Source organism: Triticum aestivum, chromosome 7A (assembly GCF_018294505.1).
Source record: "Triticum aestivum cultivar Chinese Spring chromosome 7A, IWGSC CS RefSeq v2.1, whole genome shotgun sequence".
NCBI classification, from domain to species: Eukaryota; Viridiplantae; Streptophyta; class Magnoliopsida; order Poales; family Poaceae; genus Triticum; species Triticum aestivum.
Genome location: NC_057812.1, coordinates 346690809 through 346713734, shown reverse-complemented (window position 1 = coordinate 346713734; position 22926 = coordinate 346690809). Strand labels below are relative to the sequence as shown.

General features: G+C 43.2%; 1 protein-coding gene across 1 annotated transcript; it reads left to right on the top strand.

Moving 5' to 3' along the window:
* Positions 1-203: 203 nt before the first annotated feature.
* LOC123154568 (uncharacterized) lies at positions 204-4371 on the top strand. The gene is made up of 4 exons (XM_044573264.1): positions 204-829; positions 891-1140; positions 1271-1390; positions 1714-4371. The coding sequence occupies exons 1-3, from the start codon at positions 555-557 to the stop codon at positions 1280-1282; spliced, it is 537 nt and encodes a 178-aa protein (XP_044429199.1). The 5' UTR covers positions 204-554; the 3' UTR covers positions 1283-1390; positions 1714-4371.
* Positions 4372-22926: the final 18555 nt, after the last annotated feature.

Below are 22926 nucleotides of genomic sequence, written 5' to 3'. Positions count from 1 at the left end.
TGAAAAATGATTTTTTCATGAAAAACTTATCTTTGATTACGACTAATTTAGATGGTCATAAGGTCTTTAAATTGTTTGCTGTGTTCTGATTGGTATATAGACATCTCACGCGGATCATTCATCAAACAGCGTCCGATTGTCCAGGATCCAACGGCTGCCTTCACCCCCTTACGTCTCACCCACTTAACCCTAACACAACCCGTCTCACCCCCTCACCCTCTCTCCTACGCACTCACAGCCGCCGCCCCCAACCATCTCCCTCGCTCCGATCTCGATCCGCCGCCGCCGCCCCCCAACCTAGCCCCACCGCCACCGTCGACGACCCTCACCGTAGAGGAGGTCGAGGCTGACCCAAGATCGAGCCCAAGCCCAGACTCACGAGTGAAGCCCCGCGGAGCTGCCCACAAACTGCTCCTCTTCCCCAACCCCCGATTCCTCTCCAATCTCTGCTGTCGCCGTTGATCCCCACTCCCGTCGGCGACCTCGTCTCCCCGTCCCCCCCATCCCCACCCCCACCTCCGACCGACCTCCCTCCTCATCTCGTCCATCCACCCATGGAAACCCCCTCTTCCACAGATCCACCCACCCACGCCCACCAGTTCTGGCGATGGATGGGGCGCACCAGTTCTAGCGATGGATGGGGCGCACCAGTTCTTGCGATGGCAGTGCCGGACCCGCACCCACCTGTGCGATGGAGGTCAGCCGCATCAAGATCCACCTGCGCGATGGAGGCCGGCCGGATCGGTGTGGCGCGGCACACCACACCGGAGCTTGATGCTGTGCTGGTCGTCGACAACGACGCAACTCCGACGGGACCTAGACGCCCAAGGTACGTACGCCGTTCTTGCCAACTCTTCCATCTCCTCTCATGCGTGGCTTGCGTACTGCAGATCTGACCCCCCATCCTTCCTTCCTTGTGTTCACGGAACGACAACGGCAAGGGGACGACCGATGTGCGTGGTGGACCAGGAGGTGGAGAACCGTCTCGCCCTCCTTGTTCACATCACCTCCCTTTGCTTTCCCTTGGACACTTGGAGAGAGAGAAGGAAGATGGCGGACGAGGGGATGGCCAATTGCATCGACATCATCCTCGCCATCATCCTGCCGCCGCTCGGCGTCATCCTCAAGTTCGCCTGTGGGGTGAGTTTCCCGAGCTTTGTCCCGGTCCCGTGCTAGCTGCATGTTTAAACTTCACAGTAGGTTCTCTCCTGAGCGTGATTCCGTCGAGAGTTGGGTTAACTGACTGTTGGTGTTGAACGTGCTTTTGCAGATCGAGTTCTGAATCTGCTTGCTGCTCACCTTCTTCGGCTACCTCCCTGGCATCATCTACGCCGTCTGGGTCATCACTAAGTAGGTGCTGGAGGGGCTCCTCACCTCTGGCTGCCTCTAGGTATGCATTCACCGATGCGCCTTGGGGGAACTTGTCATGTTTCCCTGTTATTTTCTGTTCAGTACAGTCCTCTGCAGAATTTACAAAAGCAATTTTTACTGTATGAAGAAACTAAACAGATATAGTCCGTCGTATTCTTAACAACACAAAATGATGCATCTTCCAAGAAAAGTAATTTTGCATATCCAGAAGAGAAGCGCCCTGCAGCTTGTTGTTACTTCCATCTCTGTTCCAAAAACAGAGGAACCATCTTTTTTGGTTCAGATAATTGCGAGGAAATTCCTGAACTGATCCCTACTTCCTCTGGTTGTTGTTTGTGCCAGGTGACCCAAGGTTGCTGAAGAGGAGCCGCAGCCGCACAAGAGTATCTGAAGATGACTCCTCCGTTTCTAACCATCCCCTTCCTTCCACTGTTTTGGATGATGAACTTGATCCTTCTTAATCAATTAATTTCTCATCATGCTTAATTAGCTGTAAATGTGCCCCCTTATGGAAGAAGAAGAAGATAATACAAATGTAATTTAATTGGATGGTCTCTTTCATCGTGCTTAATTAGCTATAAATGTGCCTCCCTTACTGAAGAAGATAAGAATCCATATGTGTTACGCAAAATTAACTTTGTCATCTTGTAAGCACTCTAGGCAGTGTCTAGAGGGTGAAAATATGAGAACAAAAAAAGAATTACTTGATTAATTTAAAATATCCATCCTTTACTCCGTCCATGTCATTGTTATTTACCCCTGGGAGTATTTTTAACTTGAAAATCTCTGGTGAACTGCCATTTCGAGTACATTTTCTTGCTCTGTTAATTTTTTTGGGTTACTCCATCTTGCTTTGTTAAGTAAAATTTGATATGTGGAGTAGCAGCAGTAAGCTAGACCCTCCATCTTGCTCTGTACATAGTCAAAGCTACTCCAAGTTAGCAGCAATACTATTAACTTCTCAATTTGCTTGGATTACATTTAACTTCTAGTACTCCAGTACTCCAGTAATTTTGCTTAGAGTATTTAACAAGATTGAACTGTACATGTGTGGAGTAATTTTGCTGGGAGTATTTAACAAGATTGAACAAGATTTAACTTGTCAACATTCAACAGTATTTTCAGTAAGTATTCTGAACATGCTTCTAAATATTTCTAGATTTTGAACATGCAAGCAAATCTGCAAGAGTAAACAAGTTCTTGCGGTAGATATTGCAAGTGTTTTATCTAAACATCTACTGTCACCGAAGATATTTCAAGTGGTCTGACCAGATTTTCTCAGTTTGCAAGTTTACTTACTTTTCCAGTTAATTAACTGGACATCTTGGAGTAGTTAGAAAATCATGAATTATTTGCAGAAAACCATAGAAGTATTGTACTCCAGGGTGCATTACTTACATAAACTTGCTTGCAAGCTTATTTTCTGACTCACATAAAAAGCTTAGTTAACTTCTGTAGTACTTTGGGTAAAAATGGAATGGTTCCATCCTGCACAACATACTTTGAGTGAATGTTGAGTACTGTATGCACTTGTGTAATATATGTTGGTTGATGAATGCCTGGGTGTGTCACTGCTTGTTCCATGCTACATTTAGGAATTGTTCATTTTTGTGTTATGACAACTTCACTGCATCCTGTCGAAACCTTTTTAAAATCTTGTAGATTCTAGTGCTACCACACAACTAGATCAGTATTTGATTACTGTTACAAGTGGAGGTCTAAATCAGCAGAGAATAGGGGTGAGATGTACATGTCCCAACCTCCTTCCCTCCCATGTATGAATACGCTCTCAAGTAGTCATTTTTGTGAATGGGCATATGATAAGAACTAAGAATTCACCTTCACTAATTGTCTATGATATTTCATCAGGATCTATAAGTACTTGAGGTACATATTGGCCGCACCACCAATTTGTGTAGTTCTTGGGCCCTCTTGGTAGTGGGTTCTCAGTAGGACTATAGAGTTGATAGTATGCTTCTATGCATCCCCATTTATGAGTTATGCAGAATAAGAATTACAATTTGCTGCAATTCAGATGTTTTGAATTCTTCAATCTTGAATTGTTCAATGATGATAGCTATCTTGCACCGTACTATAAAATCATGGATCGGCAACTAGGTGATTGTCAATCCGTTCTTGCTAGATGTGTTGTTGTTTTTCTTCTTCTAAGATAAGATGGTAGCATCACATGTCATCCTATCATGTTCTACTAGTTCCTTAAGTGTAAGATAAGATGGTGGCATCAGATGTGTGTTCTGACTTGTGACTGCTTACTACATGGATACATGTAGCTAGCTAGCAACCTAGCAGTACTAGTAAGAATATATGTGACTAATTCCCTCCCTATACCTTGTGATTGATTTGATTCCAGGTATATACAGATGCCATCTTTGTCTGGCAACATATGCACCTGATTACATTCAGGTGCATATAGTATACTTGAACAGTGTAATGAGAATGTTATATGCATGGTTTCCTGTTGCATACTTCAATTGCATGCATGCATGTTTGCCGTTCCCTGGACTATTTGACTGCTTTGCATACGGCTTGTGTCTTGCTGCTCTCTGACCTGTTGTACTGTCCATATGTTACTTGATCATTTGCAAAATATATCTCGGTTTTCGCTGTAATGAGAATGTTATATGCATGGTTTCCTGTTAAATCTAAAGTTTTGCAGCAAATTTTCATCGTTATGAGAATTTTATATTCATGGATTCACTTGATTATGTTTCTAACTTTTCATAATTTATTATTTGCAGATGCTGGCTTTCATTCTTCCAAAGTTGGGTGTACATGACCTCTAGGAAGAAGAATCCTGAAGAAAAACCACACCCAACAATGCGTTTTAGCTCACTAGAGATAGTTATGCTTGCAGCTAGTTATGTGTATATTTAGTTGTATTTTATAGCTGAATACCAGAATTGTACTATGCTTGGCTGTTATATGAAATATTATGCCTTATTGGCTCTTTTTGAATCAAATTATCTAATTGCACAAATATAGAACTGGTGTGTGGTACCCGAAAAGCAAACCTGGTAATTGGTTCCCATTTGACGAGTGGGACCTACTTTAAAATAGAAAAGAAACAAAAGAAAACTGACAAGTGGGCTGAAAAAAGGCCGAGGCACCAAAAAATTGCATTGTAAAAGGTTTTGGCCCAAAACATAAAAGTAAACAACAAATGGGTTGAATTGTTGGGCTCGGCCCATGTAAAACACCTAATCGGACCGGGCTGAATGTTGTCAGTGACCTTTTCAATTGGTCGTAATTCTGCCACGTTAGATTGCCACGTCGGATCCGACGTGGCCTGGGCAGACAGTCAGTGACTAAAACAAAAGGTCATGGGTTCAACGACCTTCTATTTTGGTCGTAAACATCTATGACCTTCTCACAGAGAAGGTCGTTAATTTCAGTTTACGACCGCCAGCTTTTGACCTTCTATTTTTGGTCATAAAAAGGTCGCAAATGAAAAACTATGACCTTTCAGCGGCCAATAGTGAGGGTCACAAGTTGACATATTTCTTGTAGTGTGCTCCGGCGAGGGAGCTCGGCACGCTGGCTCCTCGGCCACCGGTTGGGCTCGGGTTGAAAACGAGGGGAGGCGTTGCGGCTGGCTGCTACGCGGGCCGACGAGGAAGAAACATTCATGGGGATCGGGAGGAGGAGTGGGGTTGGACAGGCACGGAAACAGAGGAGGTGGGTGTCGACGGATCTTGGTGATGTGATGGGGAGTAGTGGCGGCGGCTGAGAGGATCCCTAGGAAATAGGGTTAGGTCCAAAATAGACTAGGGATAGACTATGTATAATGGAAGAAGGGTTTTTTTATCATCCGATGGACGAGAATAAAATGCTAGGGAGTCCAATAAATAAAACGATGATATTTTGGGGATATTTGGGGATGATCCGGACCCAACGGAGCCGACTGTCTAGGTTGGGTTCGGGACAACTTTCGGACGTGCACTCGAGGTTAGTCGATGCACTGTGCAAGGAGGGGAGGTCTGACAAAAGGCCACGGAGGCAAGGGGGTTTGATGGGCCTAGAAAAGAGAGAAGAGAAGGAGAGGCCCGGCGACTATTTTCGGAGACCGAAAACGTCCGACGTTTGACCGGCTATATTGCCGCTATAGTTTAACCGTTAGGCTATCAAACGAGATCCGAATGCGATGAAACTTGGCAGGCGGCCTATCTACACTATAACTACACCGCATGCCAACTTTCAACCCATTCCGACAATATTTTCCGGCCACTTATAAAATACTATTTCGGACATGCCGTGGGCGCGTGCAAGTGTGTCTGGGCTTAGAACGGACAACGGAAAAAATGGGGAGACCCTGACGGTTGCAAGTTTGAAAACATGATGATGCAATGCACATGATGACATGGCAAGATGCAACACGCAAGCAAACCACAAGGCAACAACAACGAATAACTGGAAGACACCTGGCGCATCGGACTTGGGGCGTTACAAAAGGCATTTTGAAAAAATAGCTACCACTTTAATATCTCAAACGTTTGTATAATTAAAATCGTGTGCGTTCTGTTAACCATTCACGTGACGCCATGTGGCTTGGTTTTAATGGCTATGGGAGGTGCCGTGTGCATGACTGCTTAGCTGAACAGGGGGCGTGCGAGCGGAGTCCGGTGCGCGGGCTGACCGAGAGGCGTGCAAGCTGTCCTCTAATGCGCAGGCTCACCAGGAAGCGTGTGAGCTGTACACTGCGCAGGCTCACTGGGAAGCGAGCCCTTTAACTTCCATGGCTGCCCGCCTTCCTCTGCATTAATGGCGCCCGAGCTGCTGTTTAATACGGGTGGCCTTACTGTTCGCCTCCCATTCCCCTCCCTCCCGCAGACCTCCACCAACGTCATGGTGGAGAATGATCATCTCCCACTAGTCTTCAAGTTTGGTGAAGTCGACTACGAGTCGGAGGAGATAGAAAATAAGGAGGAATGGGGCCTCATGGACATGGCCCTGAACGAGCTAGCCGCGATGGTTGCTGCCCCGCTCCCATCCCAGCTCCCATCCCCGCGACCGCACCAGCGACAATCCCCATAGCATTGACGGGCTAGTCGCTGAGCACTATCGCAGAGGTGGAAGTCGCGGGCGTCAGCGAGGCCTTCATGGACCCGCGTGAGCTCATGTACATGCCAGCGCTAGCCCCCGAGCCCATGCGCGCCCCTCCACCCACCGCGGCGCCGGTCCTCGTGCGTTTGGATGCACCCTCCGCGCCCATGCCCGTGCCCGTGCGTGCCCCTCCACCCACCGCGGGGCTAGTCCCCGTGCGTTTGGCTGCACCCACTGCGCCCATGCCCATGTGCGCTCCCCCCTCAGCGGCATGGGACACTGCCGTCGACCGCTACCTCTCAGCGGCGCTAGTTGCCGTCCTCCCGCACCCCGCTCGTCGATCGTGCGACGACATGATGTTTGAGTTACAACTGAAGAACATTCTGTGCTGCCTTGAAGAATTCAACAACAGCGTCCCGGAGGACGACAACGACTACGACGACGCGGCACGCCGCCTCCGCCGCCGCCGGAAATAGTTTTTTTGGGGTTTAATACTGTATCTCGAATTCTCGATCATATGAATATAAATTCGCAGTGTGACTGAATGAAAGACATGGTTTGAATGAACTTGCGTTTTTCTCTCTTAATGTACAGACTTATCAAATGATTTTCTTTTGAAAATAACGTCAATGGTTTTTAAATATAAAACACTCATCACAAACGTTTTAGTTAGAACACCCATATGCAAACCGATAGCTTCCCCAGGAAGCCAAGTGAAAATGTGCCTAGCAGGATTTGTGTAGCTCTTGATCGCAAATGTTTTAGACACCCATATGCAAAGTGAGAGCTATGGTCTTCCCCCTTAAGTCAAGGAAAAATTCACAACGCAGGATTTGTGCATCCCTTCAACGCAAACAGTTGTTTTGGATGACCCGTGTGCAACCAGGTAGAAACAGTTGGGTAAGATTTGCATCTATCATATTGGGTATGTTGCCATTTGTCAAACTTGAAAGATTGACATTTGTTTATCTAGTAACATTGCCATTTTTCAACCTTGTAACACTGCGATTTGTCAAAATATGCAGCTAAAAATCACTAGCACTATCTAATTTTTGCAACTAAAATCACTAGCACTGTTCATATGGACACCAATACAAAGTGGCATTGTACTTCTTTTTGTCAAATTTGAGACCAGTTTTGATGTAATCTTTATCTAATTACATATGGGAGATTATTAATAATTGGGAACCAATATCGCAAACGGATTATTTATTCGAACCGTGAGCGTTAGACCAACAATGGGTACGTGCCATGCTTCGGTTAAGCAATAAAGCGGCAACATTAATCATCCAAATAGAAAAATAATATACGGGCCGCCACACGACCCGTGTGCCATGCGAGCAGGCATGAGTGGACGGGACGCATATGCAAATGTACCATTCATTACATACAACAAGTCATAAACACACAACGACAACGAGGATACATGTTAGATTATAGATTATTTCCAACAAAACATTCTAGTAAAGTAAAGTTTTTCTCACACAACAAATAACAAAGCGATGGAATGAACTTCAGCTCAACCAATCCTCGGCGTTGGAAATGCTTGCTTTGAACCATAACTAATTCTTTGGGAAGGGCCAGCTATTGTCAATCTCGAGACCAATGCAGGATTGATCATCCAGGCTGAAGCGGCCTATATCATGACGCATATTGTGATAGCCAGGGTAGGGAACCATAGCAATGTCCGAGGTATAGATACAATTGCTTCTCATAAATGGTAGTAACGTTGTGTAAACAACAGCTGGATCGCCTTTCACTATCATTGGATAGTTTTGTCCAAGGAAGAGCGAGTTTTCTCCAAGACTATCAATACTGAACCAGGGAGAAGGTGTTGGCGCTAGCACACCAGTATCCATCCTGAATACCCTATAATGGATGTTGGAATAGGTCCGGAGAGTGAGACCATGGGAGACAACACCTGCTTCGTTAGTAACATCAGTAGTGCCCTGTATATATACAAGAAGAGGTGATCCATCGGAATAAGTTGTCAGGCACCACTGAGTATATAGGTCCTGCTCGTCCTCATGCTCGTGATCATCACCATCGTCATCTCCCCCTTGGTTATAAACATTTTCAAGTATAGGTGGTGGAATGTTCACAGGACCTTGGAAACGCAAGAAGGTTAATTAGTAAAGGGAAACTAGCTAACCTGCATGCATGTGGATGAAACAATTATAATTACGATGGAAGACAAACGTACCGAAACCATAAGGATTCCATGCAGAAATAGTGCCACGAGTGGTGGCAGCAAACACAAGACCCTCATACTGAATTGCATCACAATACCCATCCGTGTACAAAATTTGATTTTTGAACAATATCCATCGAGGCTTGGAAGTAAGGACGGCAACAAGCTTGTTGAAGATAGCAACAACTTCATAGTTCTTGTAATCCCAAGAGTGTTTGGGGACTCTACAAATTGCTATCTTCCATAGACGACGGTCACCATGATCGTATTTGAACATACGTAGATCATCTGTGTGCTCAACCTCAGCGCAGTATGTGATTTTTGGAAGTGGAACCCAGTGACGAGTGTACACATTCATAAGTTCCCACTCGTAGTTATACCCAATATAAACAACCCAATCTCCATTTGCACGTGCCCAAGCCTTACCCTCAAGCGATGGCATCTTAGCATCACATGTATCATTATCAAGCGACATCAACTTGCACAAGGCGATGCTTCCGTCGTCCCCACAGTAGCGACCAACGTCATGGCGAAGAAGATAAGGGAGATCAAACCTCTCCTGAACCCTTGGGTTCTTTGCAATGATGTTATTTCTTGAGTCGAGAATGGACTTGAACGAACCTGCCATGCTAGCCAAGGTGATGACGTCGCACCGCTCAATGAGTTCCTCCACCACGTCATCTTTTAGATCGGGGCAAGAATAACTGGGTCATTTCCAGTCTGTTCCCTCCATGGAGAAGACGATCGAACAATGGTAGAAGGAAGGGTGAAGGAAAATGGAGGGAGGAAGAGCGTGCGACAGCAGTTCCAAATCGAGAGGGAAAGGCGAAGAGGTGGTGGACGATTGCCACGGTACAAGAAGAGGCTAGTGGGGAGCGAACGGTTGCCACAGAGGTCACACACTGATGACAAGGCCAAGTGAACCACATGCCGTATATTGCACACACCTTGATCTGGCTGACCGTTTCTTTTGTGTTGCCTAATCACAAACAGTTCATCCGAGTGAACCGTATGATGTATATCGCACACACCTTCATTTGGCTGCCCGTTCGTTTGTTCCTCCTCATCACAAACAGTTAATTGAACTGAAACATATGCCCTACATCGCACACGCAACTAAAATCCGAACCGTGTTTGATGCATCCGTCATCACAAACATTTTGCACCTTTTTTGACGGTTTTTTACACCACCGTTTGCGATTATTGCATCGCACACAGTTTCGTCGAAGGGTCTCTGATCGTAGTGTCGCGTTAGCAACATCCTGCAGTAGTGAAGGGCCCCATCTTTGGAGGTATATACGCCTCCCACCTCGCTAGACGCTTTGAGATACCTATTAGGCATGATGAGTAGGAAGAGATGCTGCTTCCCACTAGATATTTGAACTATAACAATATGGTAGCGCACTACTTTATTAAGAAAGATAAGGACAAGAGACTCCTCTACAACCTAGTATTTAGCCAGGATACTTGTGACACTATTATGCTGCCTCCTTCTTCTTTGTTCGATATTCGTTCAGGCAGGTACACTATTATGCCCGAGGACATCTACATATTTTGATGTCTTCCACAACCCCTAGTACCTAAGCCAGCACCAGTTCCTGATCCGTATCAGGAGCCTGTTTTTCAGTGGGAGCCACAGGAGCTCGCCAACCAATGGAAACTTTAGGACCCTTCGGAGTATCAAGGAGAGGCTTATTTTGAGCCGTGGCCCTAGACCAACTTAGGCCAAAAGCCTAAGCTTGGGGCAGTATGTATTTCTCACCGACATTACATTTGTGTTCACACACTCATTTCAATTGTCGGCGTTCATACATTTTCCTTGTATTATCCATGTTAGTTTATTTTTCATGCTTTCTTCTTGTGTTTGAAAAACTTTGAGAAAATCCAAAAAAATAGTTATGGTGATCAATCCATCCCGCACCCAAATCATTACCCTCTATACGGTTTAGTGAATCTCGCATTCTAACACTCGGTCATCCTCACAAGCATTGTAGAATTTCTCTTGTCGACGAACCAAGGTTCGGATAAATCCATTGATTCTACAAGCCAAACAAACATCTATCGTTCCTTCACAACTCTCGGGTTTTGCGTAAACTCCTATAAAATCGTCGGTTGATAAAGTCGTAACTCCTTCCAGGGTTTTTCCTTCAGCAAGAGTGTGCTTGCCTCTTGGCAGGTCCTGGGGCCTGTGGGTTATGGCCCATCTCATCACTTGAAATCCTTGAACTCATCCTCTGGGCAACTAGTCATTATTCCAACATCCAGCTTTCTAGCATGCTTAAATCCATCCAATTGTACGGTCCTTCTTCCTTCTATTGGTTCCAAACTAAGACGTGATTACTCAAACTCATCATGGAGTTATAATCGTTCCATAATACCAACATCATACCTCCTTTATATCAAATATTAATTCATCTCTTCATCCTCGTGGGTTATCCCACATACCGAGATAAAAACTTATACTTATGAAGTCCATACTCCACTTCGTGGAACATCATTATCCTTTCTAGGGTCAAGCGTCCTTACAGGGGAATATTGGCCATCTCTGTATGGCACTTCTTCAACTGGCAAATGTGAAACACATCATGAACTCCTGACAGTCCTTCGGGTGACTCCAACTTGTTGGCCACTTTTCCCACACGCTCCAAAACTCGGTATGGTCCTACAAATCTCGGGGCTAACTTTCCCTTAACTACAAATTGTTGAACTCCTCGCAGAGGGGACACACAAGGACATGCTCTGTCTCCAATTTCATAGACTACCTCCATGTGTTTTTGAGTATGCATAACTCTTCTACCTAGACTGAGCTACCTTCAGTCTATCTCGAATCAACTTAACATTCTCCTCTGACTCCTTGATCACATTTGGTCCAAACAACTGACGGTCTCCAACTTCATCCCACATCAACGGTGTCTGGCTCATTCTCCCATATAAAGCTTCAAAAGGGGCCATCTTCAAACTGGCTTGGTAACTGTTGTTGTATGAGAACTCTGTGTAAAGTAGATTATCATCCCTAATCCATGATCTAGCGCACACGCTCTCAACATATCCTCCAAAGTCTGATTGACTCTCTCGGTCTATCCATCTGTCTGCGGATGAAAGGCTGTACTGAACTCTAGCCTAGTACCCAAAGTCTGGTGCAGCTGATTCAAAACCTTGAGGTAAACTGTGTTCCTCTATCTGATACGATGGTCCTTGGAACTCCATGCAGACACACGATCCTGGTCAAATATATCTTGGCCAACTTCGCACTTGTATAGGTGGTTTTCACTGGGATAAAGTGAGCCACTTTGGTCAAGCGAATCAACTATTACCCAGATAGAATCATATCCCGAGCGGGTTCTGGGAAATCCGGTAATGAAATCCATGCCAAGCTTATCCCACTTCCATTCGGGTATCCGCATAGGCTGCAGTAATCCTGTTGGCTTCTGGTGGTTTGCTTTTACTCTCTCTGGCATACATCACCTACGACTACATACTCCGCAATATTCTTCTTCATACCAGTCCACCAGAAACGCCCCTTCAAATCCAAATACATCTTGGTGTTTCCAGGGCGAATCGAGTATGGTGAGTCATGAGCCTCCTGAAATATTTACTTCCTGATCTTTGCATTATTGGGCACATATACACGGTCCTCGAACCATAAGGTGTCGTGCTCATCCTTACAAAAACCTTTGGCCTTTCCTTTACTCATCCTCTCTTTTACCTCAACAATCTCTTTGTCATCCTTCTGTGCTTCACAGATCTTTCCCAACAATGTAGATTGAACTTCCATTGCTGCAACAAAACCTTTGGGAACAATCTCCAACCAAAGTTCCCTGAGATCCTCGGCTAACTCCTTTGGTAATCCTCCTCTTATGAGGGTATTCGTCCTTGTTTTCTTTATGGTTGTATCCTATTTCTCCACAAAGGTTGAAGGCACAAGGTTTCTTCATATCCTTTCCATAAGGCCTCAACTTCTGGGACACAAGACAAGATCTTTGCAGAGTCAACTTAAATTCTTCCCAAGTGGTTACTCTTTTCCATCCATTGATGGTTTGGTACATCCTCCACCAAGTAGCAGCAACTCTTAGAAAGCACTGAAGAGCATGCTAGTCCATATCCTTTCCGGCTATCGTGTTATACTCCATATGACCTTCCATGTTCTGGATCCATCGGTCTGTCTCCAATTGACTTATTGTTCCAGAAAAATATGGGTTCATCTCCATTCATCCTCTATTGGGTCCTCTATGGGCGATAACATCTTGGATATCTTGTGTTTATGCCTGTGTCATTGCCATGAGCTATCATTCCATAATTGATATCTCCTGCCTTGGAGTTTTCTTGACAAAACTTTGAGTTATATGCTCCATGTTCCAGTCTTTCTCCGATACACCTTGATCTCGATATTGGCAGCTTCAATAGTCTACCAAATTACATAAGGGTAGCCTTCCTAGGTCATACTAAATCTGGAAATTCCTCAAAGCCTTCAAATTCTCCTAGTCTTTGGAGTCTTCAACTGTTGTAGTTTCCATTTTATAAAGCATAGTAAAATCCTCTTCATTCCAAAGTGGTCTTAGTTGTCCAATATCTTGTACTTCTTGGAGTGATCTCATCAGCTGAATCTTCGTGTGGTCAAAAGAGAAAAAGGGTATGGTCTCACTAAAAGGGAATATTTGAATAAGCTCAGAAGAGAAGAGAGGTAAAAGATCTTTTTGAAAAAAAGTTTTAGAGAAAATCTTTCCTATGGGCTTGCCAGTTTCTAGGGGTCACGTCCTACAGTCAACATGTGCTCTGATACCATCTTGTAGCGACCCGACCTCAGGCGGTCAAGTCTTTGTGCTTAAGTGTCATCCCTGGATCGGTATGCTGACACACACAATACTCGAGGATTTATAACAGAGGTAAATCACATGTATAAAGTAACAGAAAATATTATTACCTCAATCCAAATAGCGGAAGTAGCAAGGTTGTGGATTCCCATCAAAACCAATGGCAAAGTTGAGTGTAGAAATCGTAACCCTAACGTATCACTTACTCGTCGTAAGAATCTGCAACATGAGACGTTGCAGCCACAAAAGGTCGGTACATTGAATGTACTGGCAAATTCACACCATAGGGTAATGATGAATAAAGGCTATCACTACATGCATATTTGGCTGGTGGAAAACCTATATGGTTATAATGTTTTTGCGAAAAGCCAATTTTTCCCTACTACAAAGGAATATATTTTATTTAACTACAAAGTTGGTTGAAAATATTGAGAAGGTTCCTCCAACTAAATCCCAAATTAACATCAATAACCCAACAAATTATTTAAGTAACGTGATGAGATCAATATGATAATCTAAGAACCAGATACTCAAGATGTCCATAACTGGGGACATGGCTAACCATGATTAGTTTGTACACTCTGCAGAGGTTTGTGCACTTTTCCCCACAAGACCCGATCTCCTCTGTTGGTTTTCTCGCACTACATGGTGTTTGAGAAATGGATGACCAAGACACAGTGTTTCAGAAGCATTAACTCTCTACTCCGGATAGACTATACCACCTACAACCCACTACATCTGCTAGTATATCTCTTCAAGAGCTTCACACAACTTACTCAACTATGCTAGAGCCCATAATAGCTTGTGGCTGCACATGGAAGTTTCTAGCATGAATAATCTTATGACCCCTTTGAGCCTGGGTGGCATTCCATAGGGTGATCACACGAGTCCTCCGGGATCCCCTTGGGCAAACATTGGGTTCTCCAGGTGCCTGGGCAAACCACTGGGTGCTCCAGAGTGCCCCAACCATTCCACCCAGATGTGTATTAAAGTAGCCACCTTAAGTTAACCATTAAATAATAACTCTCACATTTGTCATGAATTCTCTCAAACCAATCCACGTCTACGAGAATAGCATAGCAATATGAGCATAATGTAAAAGTAACTCCCAAGGTTTGAATGTAGGGAAGTAGGTTCCTACCTCATCAACTACTTCCCGATACCCACATATTATCAATTCCTAACCATGCAATGTTTGAGGGTGAAACTAATGCATAAAAACTTGGTACGAAAGGGATATGATCAAAGTGTGAACTTGCCTGCAATGTTGATGAAGATGATTCGCACTCATAACTCTTGATAATTATACTCGTCACACTCCGTTCAATCTATCATAGGTAAGCAATAGTAACCACACATAAGCAATCACTCAAAAGGTCCGAAAGAACGAAGAACAATTCGGAAAGCATCAAAACCGAGCAAATAACTCTTGCAACATAAAACAATTTCTAACCATACCAAAATTATGTGTGTTTGGCCTTATCAGAAATTTTAGGTCAAGAGATTCAATTTGCAAAAAGAGTCAACTCAAACGGAGTTACGAAACTCAAGTTACGAACAAATGAAGTTTGAATTCAAATCTGGTCTAATTCAAATTTTAAACTTTCAAAAACATGTTTGAATTGGATTACTGGATAGAGGGGATCATACCGAAGAAGTGGGTGTTGGTTTCGTTGGATTTGCACTAACGAGCAAAAATTTGTGGTAGTTTGAAACCGAAGGACTAGTCTGCAAGAAAGATAATTATGAATAGGTCCTTGACGTAACTAAACAGAAAATGAAAAGGCTAAATAATGAACGTTTAGTTTCTGAAACTAAACAACAGACGTTCACTGTTTAATAAAACCTAAAAAAACATATACGGTCTAGGGTTTTAAATAAAAACCAAACTAAATTGAAAAACCGAGCGAAACTAGCGGTTATACCGGTTCGGAGAGAATAAACCGGAGGTGGTGGTTTCCGGTGAGATGGCGGCGGCGGCGACTTGGATCGGCGGCAGCTTCGGGCGCGGCTGCAGGTGGCGAAAACGGCGGCGGTGGTGGCGACTTGTGGCGGGCGGAGGCGACTACGCGGGCGGAGGCTAGCGGCGTGGGCGAGCAGAGGCGCGAGCGGCGGCGTGCGGCAGTGAGCAGCGGCGGCGAGATGCGGGCGGCGGCAGGCGGCGAGATGCGGCAAGAAGAGAGGGGCGGGGCAGCGGATCTCGCCTTTTAAGGGCGAGGGGAGGAGGTGGCATGGAGGAGGGGGCGCGTGGTCGACGCGGAGTCCGGTCGGACTCCGGCTAGTGGCGGCGAAGCTCGGGACTCTATCCCGAGCTTGGGGGTGGTGCGGCGTGGTTGGGCTGTGGCCTGGCCCGGTTGGCTGGGCCGGCCCAGTCAGAAACTTTTTTTTAATAAACATTTTTTTCAGACAAACAAAAATAAACAAAACAAAACAAATAAAAATATTATATAGGCATATAATATATCAAAATTTTCAGAAAAACATTTTCTACAAGATGAACATTTTTCTAGCGTCAAATAAAATCCTCAAAAATTCAAGTAAAGCAAAGAGTGCTTCTAGTGCAATAAAACCCACTAAAAATCATTTTAAAAATACCAAAATGATTTCAAACTAATTTGTCTCCAATTTTCTATTGTAGGGAATCATGTTACCCTATTTTCCATATATTTTTATTTTGGAGAAAAATAATTTGAATAAAATCCAAATAACTCCAAATTGAAAATAATTTCAAATGGACTTTGAATTTAATTATTTTAAAACTTCCAACTCATATTTCATATATTTTGAAGAAGTCATATTATCTTCTCTCGTGAAAATTATTGAGTTGCTTAAATTTTCTGAATTGGAAAAATATTTCCAAATGGAATTCAAATATTTTTCAAAACACCCTTTTCATTTATTTAAATGGAAGAAGTCATGTCATCTTTTCTATAGGGTTTTGTTTTTGAAAAGAATTTGAATTCACAAAGATCATAAATGCAAAATGAAAGTTTGGGAAAGTCCTTTTATTCCCTCTCATTTAACTTTCAAAAATTTCAAATTTCACTCACTTTTAGTCAATCAATCACACAACAATTAAACAAACAATCAAATCTATCTATTTATTATAAAATTCCAAAATTTAGAATTTTGGGATGTTACAGAGCTTTTCACATATTGATATTTGCTAAGTTACTTTCGTTGCTACTACTGTTACAACCACTACAAAACTGCTACTGTCGCTTTTTCCACCGTTGCCGTTACTTCCATATTACTTTGCTATTAAATACTTTGCTGCAGATATTAAGTCTTTCAGGTGTGGTTAAATTGCCAACTCAGCTGCTAATACTTGAGAATTTTCTTTGGCTCCCCTTGTGTCGAATCAATAAATTTGGGTTGAATACTGTACCCTCGAAAACTGTTACGATCCCCTATACTTGTGGGTTATCACAGAACTCTTTCATAGCACCCTTAGGCAGATTAGTGCTGTTATCAGTGATGATACTATGGGGATAACCAAAACAGAATATTAGCATTTTAACAAACTGAACTGCAGTCGCCGCGTCATAATTGCTAACTGGCACTACAAAAAAATACACTTCCATGATGATACGTGTTTGTCACAGTAGGTCACATTTTTTGTCATGCATGTACATCCATGATGATTTTATGACAGAATCAAGATAGTCATACCTGGGCTGTCGTAGAAGTGCTCCATGACAATACCAAAATTATCATCACGGAAGCGTCCACTTCCATGATGATAAATGACGCGTCATGGAAGTGCTTTCATCAAGGGTAACCGACACATGGCATCCACCGTAACGGGCCACCGTTAAGCTATCGAGTTCCGATTTGGACCCGATAACCCATTAACAACTCAGACCAATGGGGATTTTCCACGTGTAAAATCATCATTGGCTGGAGGAAACACGTGTCGGCGCATCGTTCAGACAGATGTCATCCACTCATTGGACAGAAGGCACCAATGATATGTCGACATGTGGCACGGCCCAACAGAGGCCCATTCATGTGAGAAGGCCGGCCTGTTTGACTTGGCCAAAAGATAGCGGGCCGGCCCACGGAAAGCCTGTTAACGGCTTGTTCGCACATAGCCCATTTACAGCCCGCTAACCCAGGGCCCGTTACAGCCTATCCGAATTAGGACCAGTAGCGTCATTTGGGACGTCCAATATGATTCTAGCCCGTTGTAACTTCCAGCCCATGTATGGCCCATGACGTCTTTCGGCCCATATGAGGCACTTTGTAACTCTTGGCCCATTAACGGCCCATGGTGAAACTGGCCCGTAATGAACAGTATATCGCTTTATAACCATTAACGGTCCATTATTCCATTGGGCCATTTCAAGCCCATGTTATATTTCGGCCTTCTCAGGGCCCATTTATTCTTGGTCTCATTTCCAGCATTCGCTTACTTATGGCATGTTAATGGCCTTTCTCCTTGTGGGCCAAATTCAGCCCGTGGTTATAGTCGGCATGTTTGTGGCCCGTTAATCCATTGGGCCGTTTTCGTAGTGTCCTCAAATACGGTCGATTAACGACGTCCCGTTATGGTTGGCCCATGAACGGACGATTCCAACTCCAGCCCGTTTACGACCCATAATGCGGTCCCTTATTAGCCCATGTTTGGCCAATCAATCATACGGCCCATAGAAGGCCCATTAATATTACTCCCTATAGAAGGCCCATTGTTTCTACGGCCCGTAGAAGGCCCATTGTTTCTACGGCCCATAGGAGGCCCAAGGTCACTACAGTAAATATGTAGCCCATGGTTAATGTAGCGTAGCTTTAAAAAATAGGTTATTGCAGCCACTAGCAAACCACGGAAAAAGAACTGCACTGACTACAAGCAAGCGAATAAATAAGACAGCAAGGAAATAAATAAGCAAGCAACTTATGCTAGGCTATCACGACTATTACACATATTACATCCACTGGGCATCAAAGTTCGCCACCAGTGCAAATTTAGGGAACAAAGCAGCATATCAAATACACTTGTTGTTAAAGTTGGCGACTAGTGCAAATAAACACTACAGCAAAACAAGTCCAGAACTGAAACCACTTCAAAAGAGCTCAAGAAACAATATCCTAGGTACCCATAATGCTGGCAAGATGCTTAGATAGCTTATTAACTTTCTCTTGTTTGGCTCTTAAATCCTCCAGTGCTTGCTGTTGCACAAGAAAGTATGCATTTGAATTATGTAGGGACTTCCTCAGCCCTTTGGCTTCTTGCCGCAGCATAGCTGACTGATGCCTTTCAGCTTGTAGGTGAGACTGAATAAGCCGAAGTGATTCAGGCAGTGAGTTCGAAGAGCTTGTGCCAGCGGTACTGGCCAGTAACTCGAACAGTACATCAACGCAGGACTGTGGGGTTTTCTCACTGTCTACAAGATCATTTTCATCACCTTTCTTGGAGACCAACAAGGTTGTCTCACTATCTCGAACCTTATTTGCATTACTTTCTCTACCATTGCATAGTGGGGTGCTCTTCTCCAAAATTCTGTTCGCATACTACAAGAGAAACAAGCAGACACATCACAGGTTTAGCATGTAGTATACGAAACTCATTTTGGTAAACTGGTTCAGTAGTAAGGTGGATAGGATAACAGCATGAAGCAAACATATATCTATGTAAGACACAACAACATAGACAGAATATAAGTGTGAGAAACTACACAACATTGGCAACACTTGTAATGTGCATCATATGAGAAGATAACTGTTTATACAACTAAAACTGAAATCAACATAGAGGAAGAAGTTAGAACAACCCCTCGCAAAAAAAGAGAAGAAGTTAGAACAACAATCCAGTTAAATAAATAGGTTTAAAACATACCTGTTGCACCATTGGAGTTTCAATTGGATCCTTCAAATTCGAAAGTAGTTGGTATGAGTAAATACAGTGATTTAACAGCAAAGGAGTATGGACCATAGCTACGGAATTTGACCTGAGAACAGTTTCTCTTCTGCTTTAGACGTGGAGTTTGGGTTCGCTGTGGTGGTCTTCGTGCTTTCGGCACTGCAATATTTTTCCAAACTTCTCATGTGGGGGTACTCCGTGGTGGACATGGTGATGTGTCAACTAGAAGTGGGTTACTATCTGCCGGGGTTGGGATTAGATGGGTTGTAGCTGGTTCTCTGTCCAACAGTGTAAGTGTGCAATCTGGAAGAGTCTCAATTATGTGTGGTGGGGCTAGTTCGTGGGCCAGTACGACCATGGTTCTATTTGCATCGATGAGTAGCACCGTATTTGTGAAGAACTGGTTTTTGCTCCCTTAGATACTGCCATCACCCCTCCAATTCAAATGGCTGATAAACAAGAAAAGAAATTGAACTTATAGACATTGTATGATAGACAGATGTGGTAATTCACATATATGTTGTCTAACCAAACAGACATCATGACAGAATTTCACATATATGATGCCTAACTAAACAGGATAGCATGGCACCATTTTAGATATATGATGGATAACTTAACAGGATAGAATGGCATAATTCAACATATGACGAGTATCTAAACAGGATGACATGACAAAACTATATGATGTCTTTCTAAAATAGGTTGGGATGAAATAATTCACATACATGTTGTCTAAGTATATAGGATGGCATGATATAATTGACATAATTGATTCATATACTAAGCAGCTGGCACTCGCATGTATGATCTCTAAACTAAGCAGATGGAATTCAATATTATGCATATGATGTCTAAACTAAGCGATGCAAGACACCATATGCATGATATGAGAAATATAAAAATTGTATCTTAGAGCATACACCTTAGGTGGGATATAGGACTGGTCATCTGTCTCCGAATCCTCCTCTGAGGAGCTACCTGTAACCATCGAGATATATGCTTCAACAGGTACCATTGCCTGCTCTGAAGACCTTGTTTCACTCCTGATTTTTCCATAACCGGCTCAAATCGCCGATACACATGAAGAGTAGTTCAATATACACAGATTGTCGACAAATGGAATACGTAATGAAAAAAGATGGCATGAGATAATTCACATATATGATGCCTTACCACATGGAGGTGCTTAATTCACATATATGATAACTGGCTGAAAAACATGGCATTGCATAATTCACATATCTGATATAGAAAGCAAATAGGAGGCATTCACACAAAGCATGTCTAATCTAAGCAGATGGCATGGCAATGCAAGACACCATATGCATGATATGAGCAATATAACCCTGCCAAGTTAGAGCATGCACCTCGGGGGGGGGGGGGAATACGACTGTCATCTGTCTCTGAATCCTCCTATAAAGAACTATCTGTAACCAGCAAGAAATTTGCATCGACAGGTAGCACTGACTACTCAGAAGAGCTTGTTTTCACTCCAGATTTTCCCATGACCGACTCAAATGGCTGATGCACAGAAAGAATAGATGAATGTATAAACATTGTTGACAAATGGAATACATTATGAAAAAAATATGGCACAATACAATTCACATATATGATGACTGGCTAAACAGGATGGCATTGCATGATTCACGTATATGATGCTTAGCTAAAGAAGATGGCATTGCATAATTCCCATATATGATATAGAAACCAAACAGGTGGCATTCACACAAAGCAAATCTAAACTAAGCTAATGACATATAAGATGTATAATGTAAGCAATGCAAGGTGCCATATGAATGATATGACCAACATCTGCATGCCAGGTTAGAGCAAACACCTCAGGTGGTAAATAAGTGTAGCGACCCGACCTCAAACGGTCAAGCCTCTGTGTATCTGTGCCATTCCAGGATCAGTATGCTGGCACACACAGTACATCAATGTATATATCAAAGTGCAATCACATGTAAACATAACATAAAACTGATATATACCTCAGCAGTAACAGCGGAAACAAACAAACGGGTGTGGAGTCCCATCAACGCCATCGGTAGGTTGAGTGTAGATCGTAACCCTATGACGTAACTCTTACTCGTCGGAGAAAATTCCTGCAACATGATATGTTGCAGCCGTGTAGGTCAGTACAATGAATGTACCGGCAAGATCACAATAAGAGAAAGCAGATTGATAAAACTATTCTATATGCAATATGGCTTTGTGGCTCTGGGTCCGAGTTTTGTTTGCGTAAAAGCTGATTTTATTTTCCCTACAACAAAGGAATTATATGGAGTCTCTACTACGGAGTTTTCTATCATGACATGGTTCCGCCAACCGATGTCTCATAGCCCAAATCATCATAAGTTGCCCATAATTAAGTTATCAGTCCGGTGTTGAGAGTTCCGAGATAGATCCAAGTCTAGAGGCTCAAGTTGTTCGTAACTGGGGGCACGACTAATTGATTAGGTTTTAACCCTCTGCAGAGGTTTGTACACTTTACCCGCAAGATTCGATCCCTCTTTTTATGTTCTCGCACTTCAGGGTGTTTGAGAACAAGATGACCAAAACATGGTCTTCCGAAGAGTTCCTCTGACCATTGTCCGGTGCTCATCCAATCCTACCGTAGTTCTACATCTGCTAGCACCATCCCAGCCAGAGTCACCACTAAGGTCAACCAAGCCAGAGCCCATAGTGACTTGCGGTTGCACAAGTAAGCTTCCAGGCATGAAGTATTCTTCCGTCTCTTTGAGCCTGGGTGAAGCTTTCCACAAGATGTCATGGCGCTTCTCCAGGCATCCCGGCCATCCACTGGTTTCTCCAGGGTGCCCGTCAACCATCCTTCACCCAGTAGTGTGTATTGAATTCTTGTCTCGAGTCTCAAAATCTTGAGGAGTCCTGAAGATGCAGCCCTTGCCAATGCCATCATGAAGTTGTCGCCATTGAAGTAGAGTCCTACTTCTTCACACCACTCTCATGCACTCATACCAAACCCCGTCTACTATAGCATAGCATTAAAACTATATAACGTCCCGGGCTTGATAACAGGGAGATGGGTTCCTACCTCATGCATTCTACTCAACTACAAGAAATCAATATCACTACTGGAGGGATTATTGAAAGGGTGCTACTACATGCAAACAAAACATAGGTATGACAAACATGGTCAAAGTGAACTTGCCTGGTAAGTTGATGAAGAATAATAACGCTCTCAGAAACTTGATAAGACTACAACTCTCCGATGAAATCTATAATAATAAACATGGCATTCACATAAGAAATCATTCTACCACTCAAAATAACAATCAAAACAACAAGGAAACTCAGTAATAAAACTCAAACAAATTCCAAACAACCCTCGAATAAAACTACAAAGAAAACTACTAGGGAAAGTCTAAGACTTTACTACAAACAACTAATATAGTTTTGCCCTAAGTAAAACTTAATAGCAATTAAAACACTAAAGTAATTAACGGAAAGGAAATATAGTGTTTATTAAAATAACAGAAGGTATTTTTCATAAACTTTTACTAGCAAAAAGAAACACCTAAAAAAACTATAAAACTCTAGTTATGATTAAACAGAAAAACAAAAAGAAATAAACATTATATTTTTCTGTAAATAAAAGTTCACCA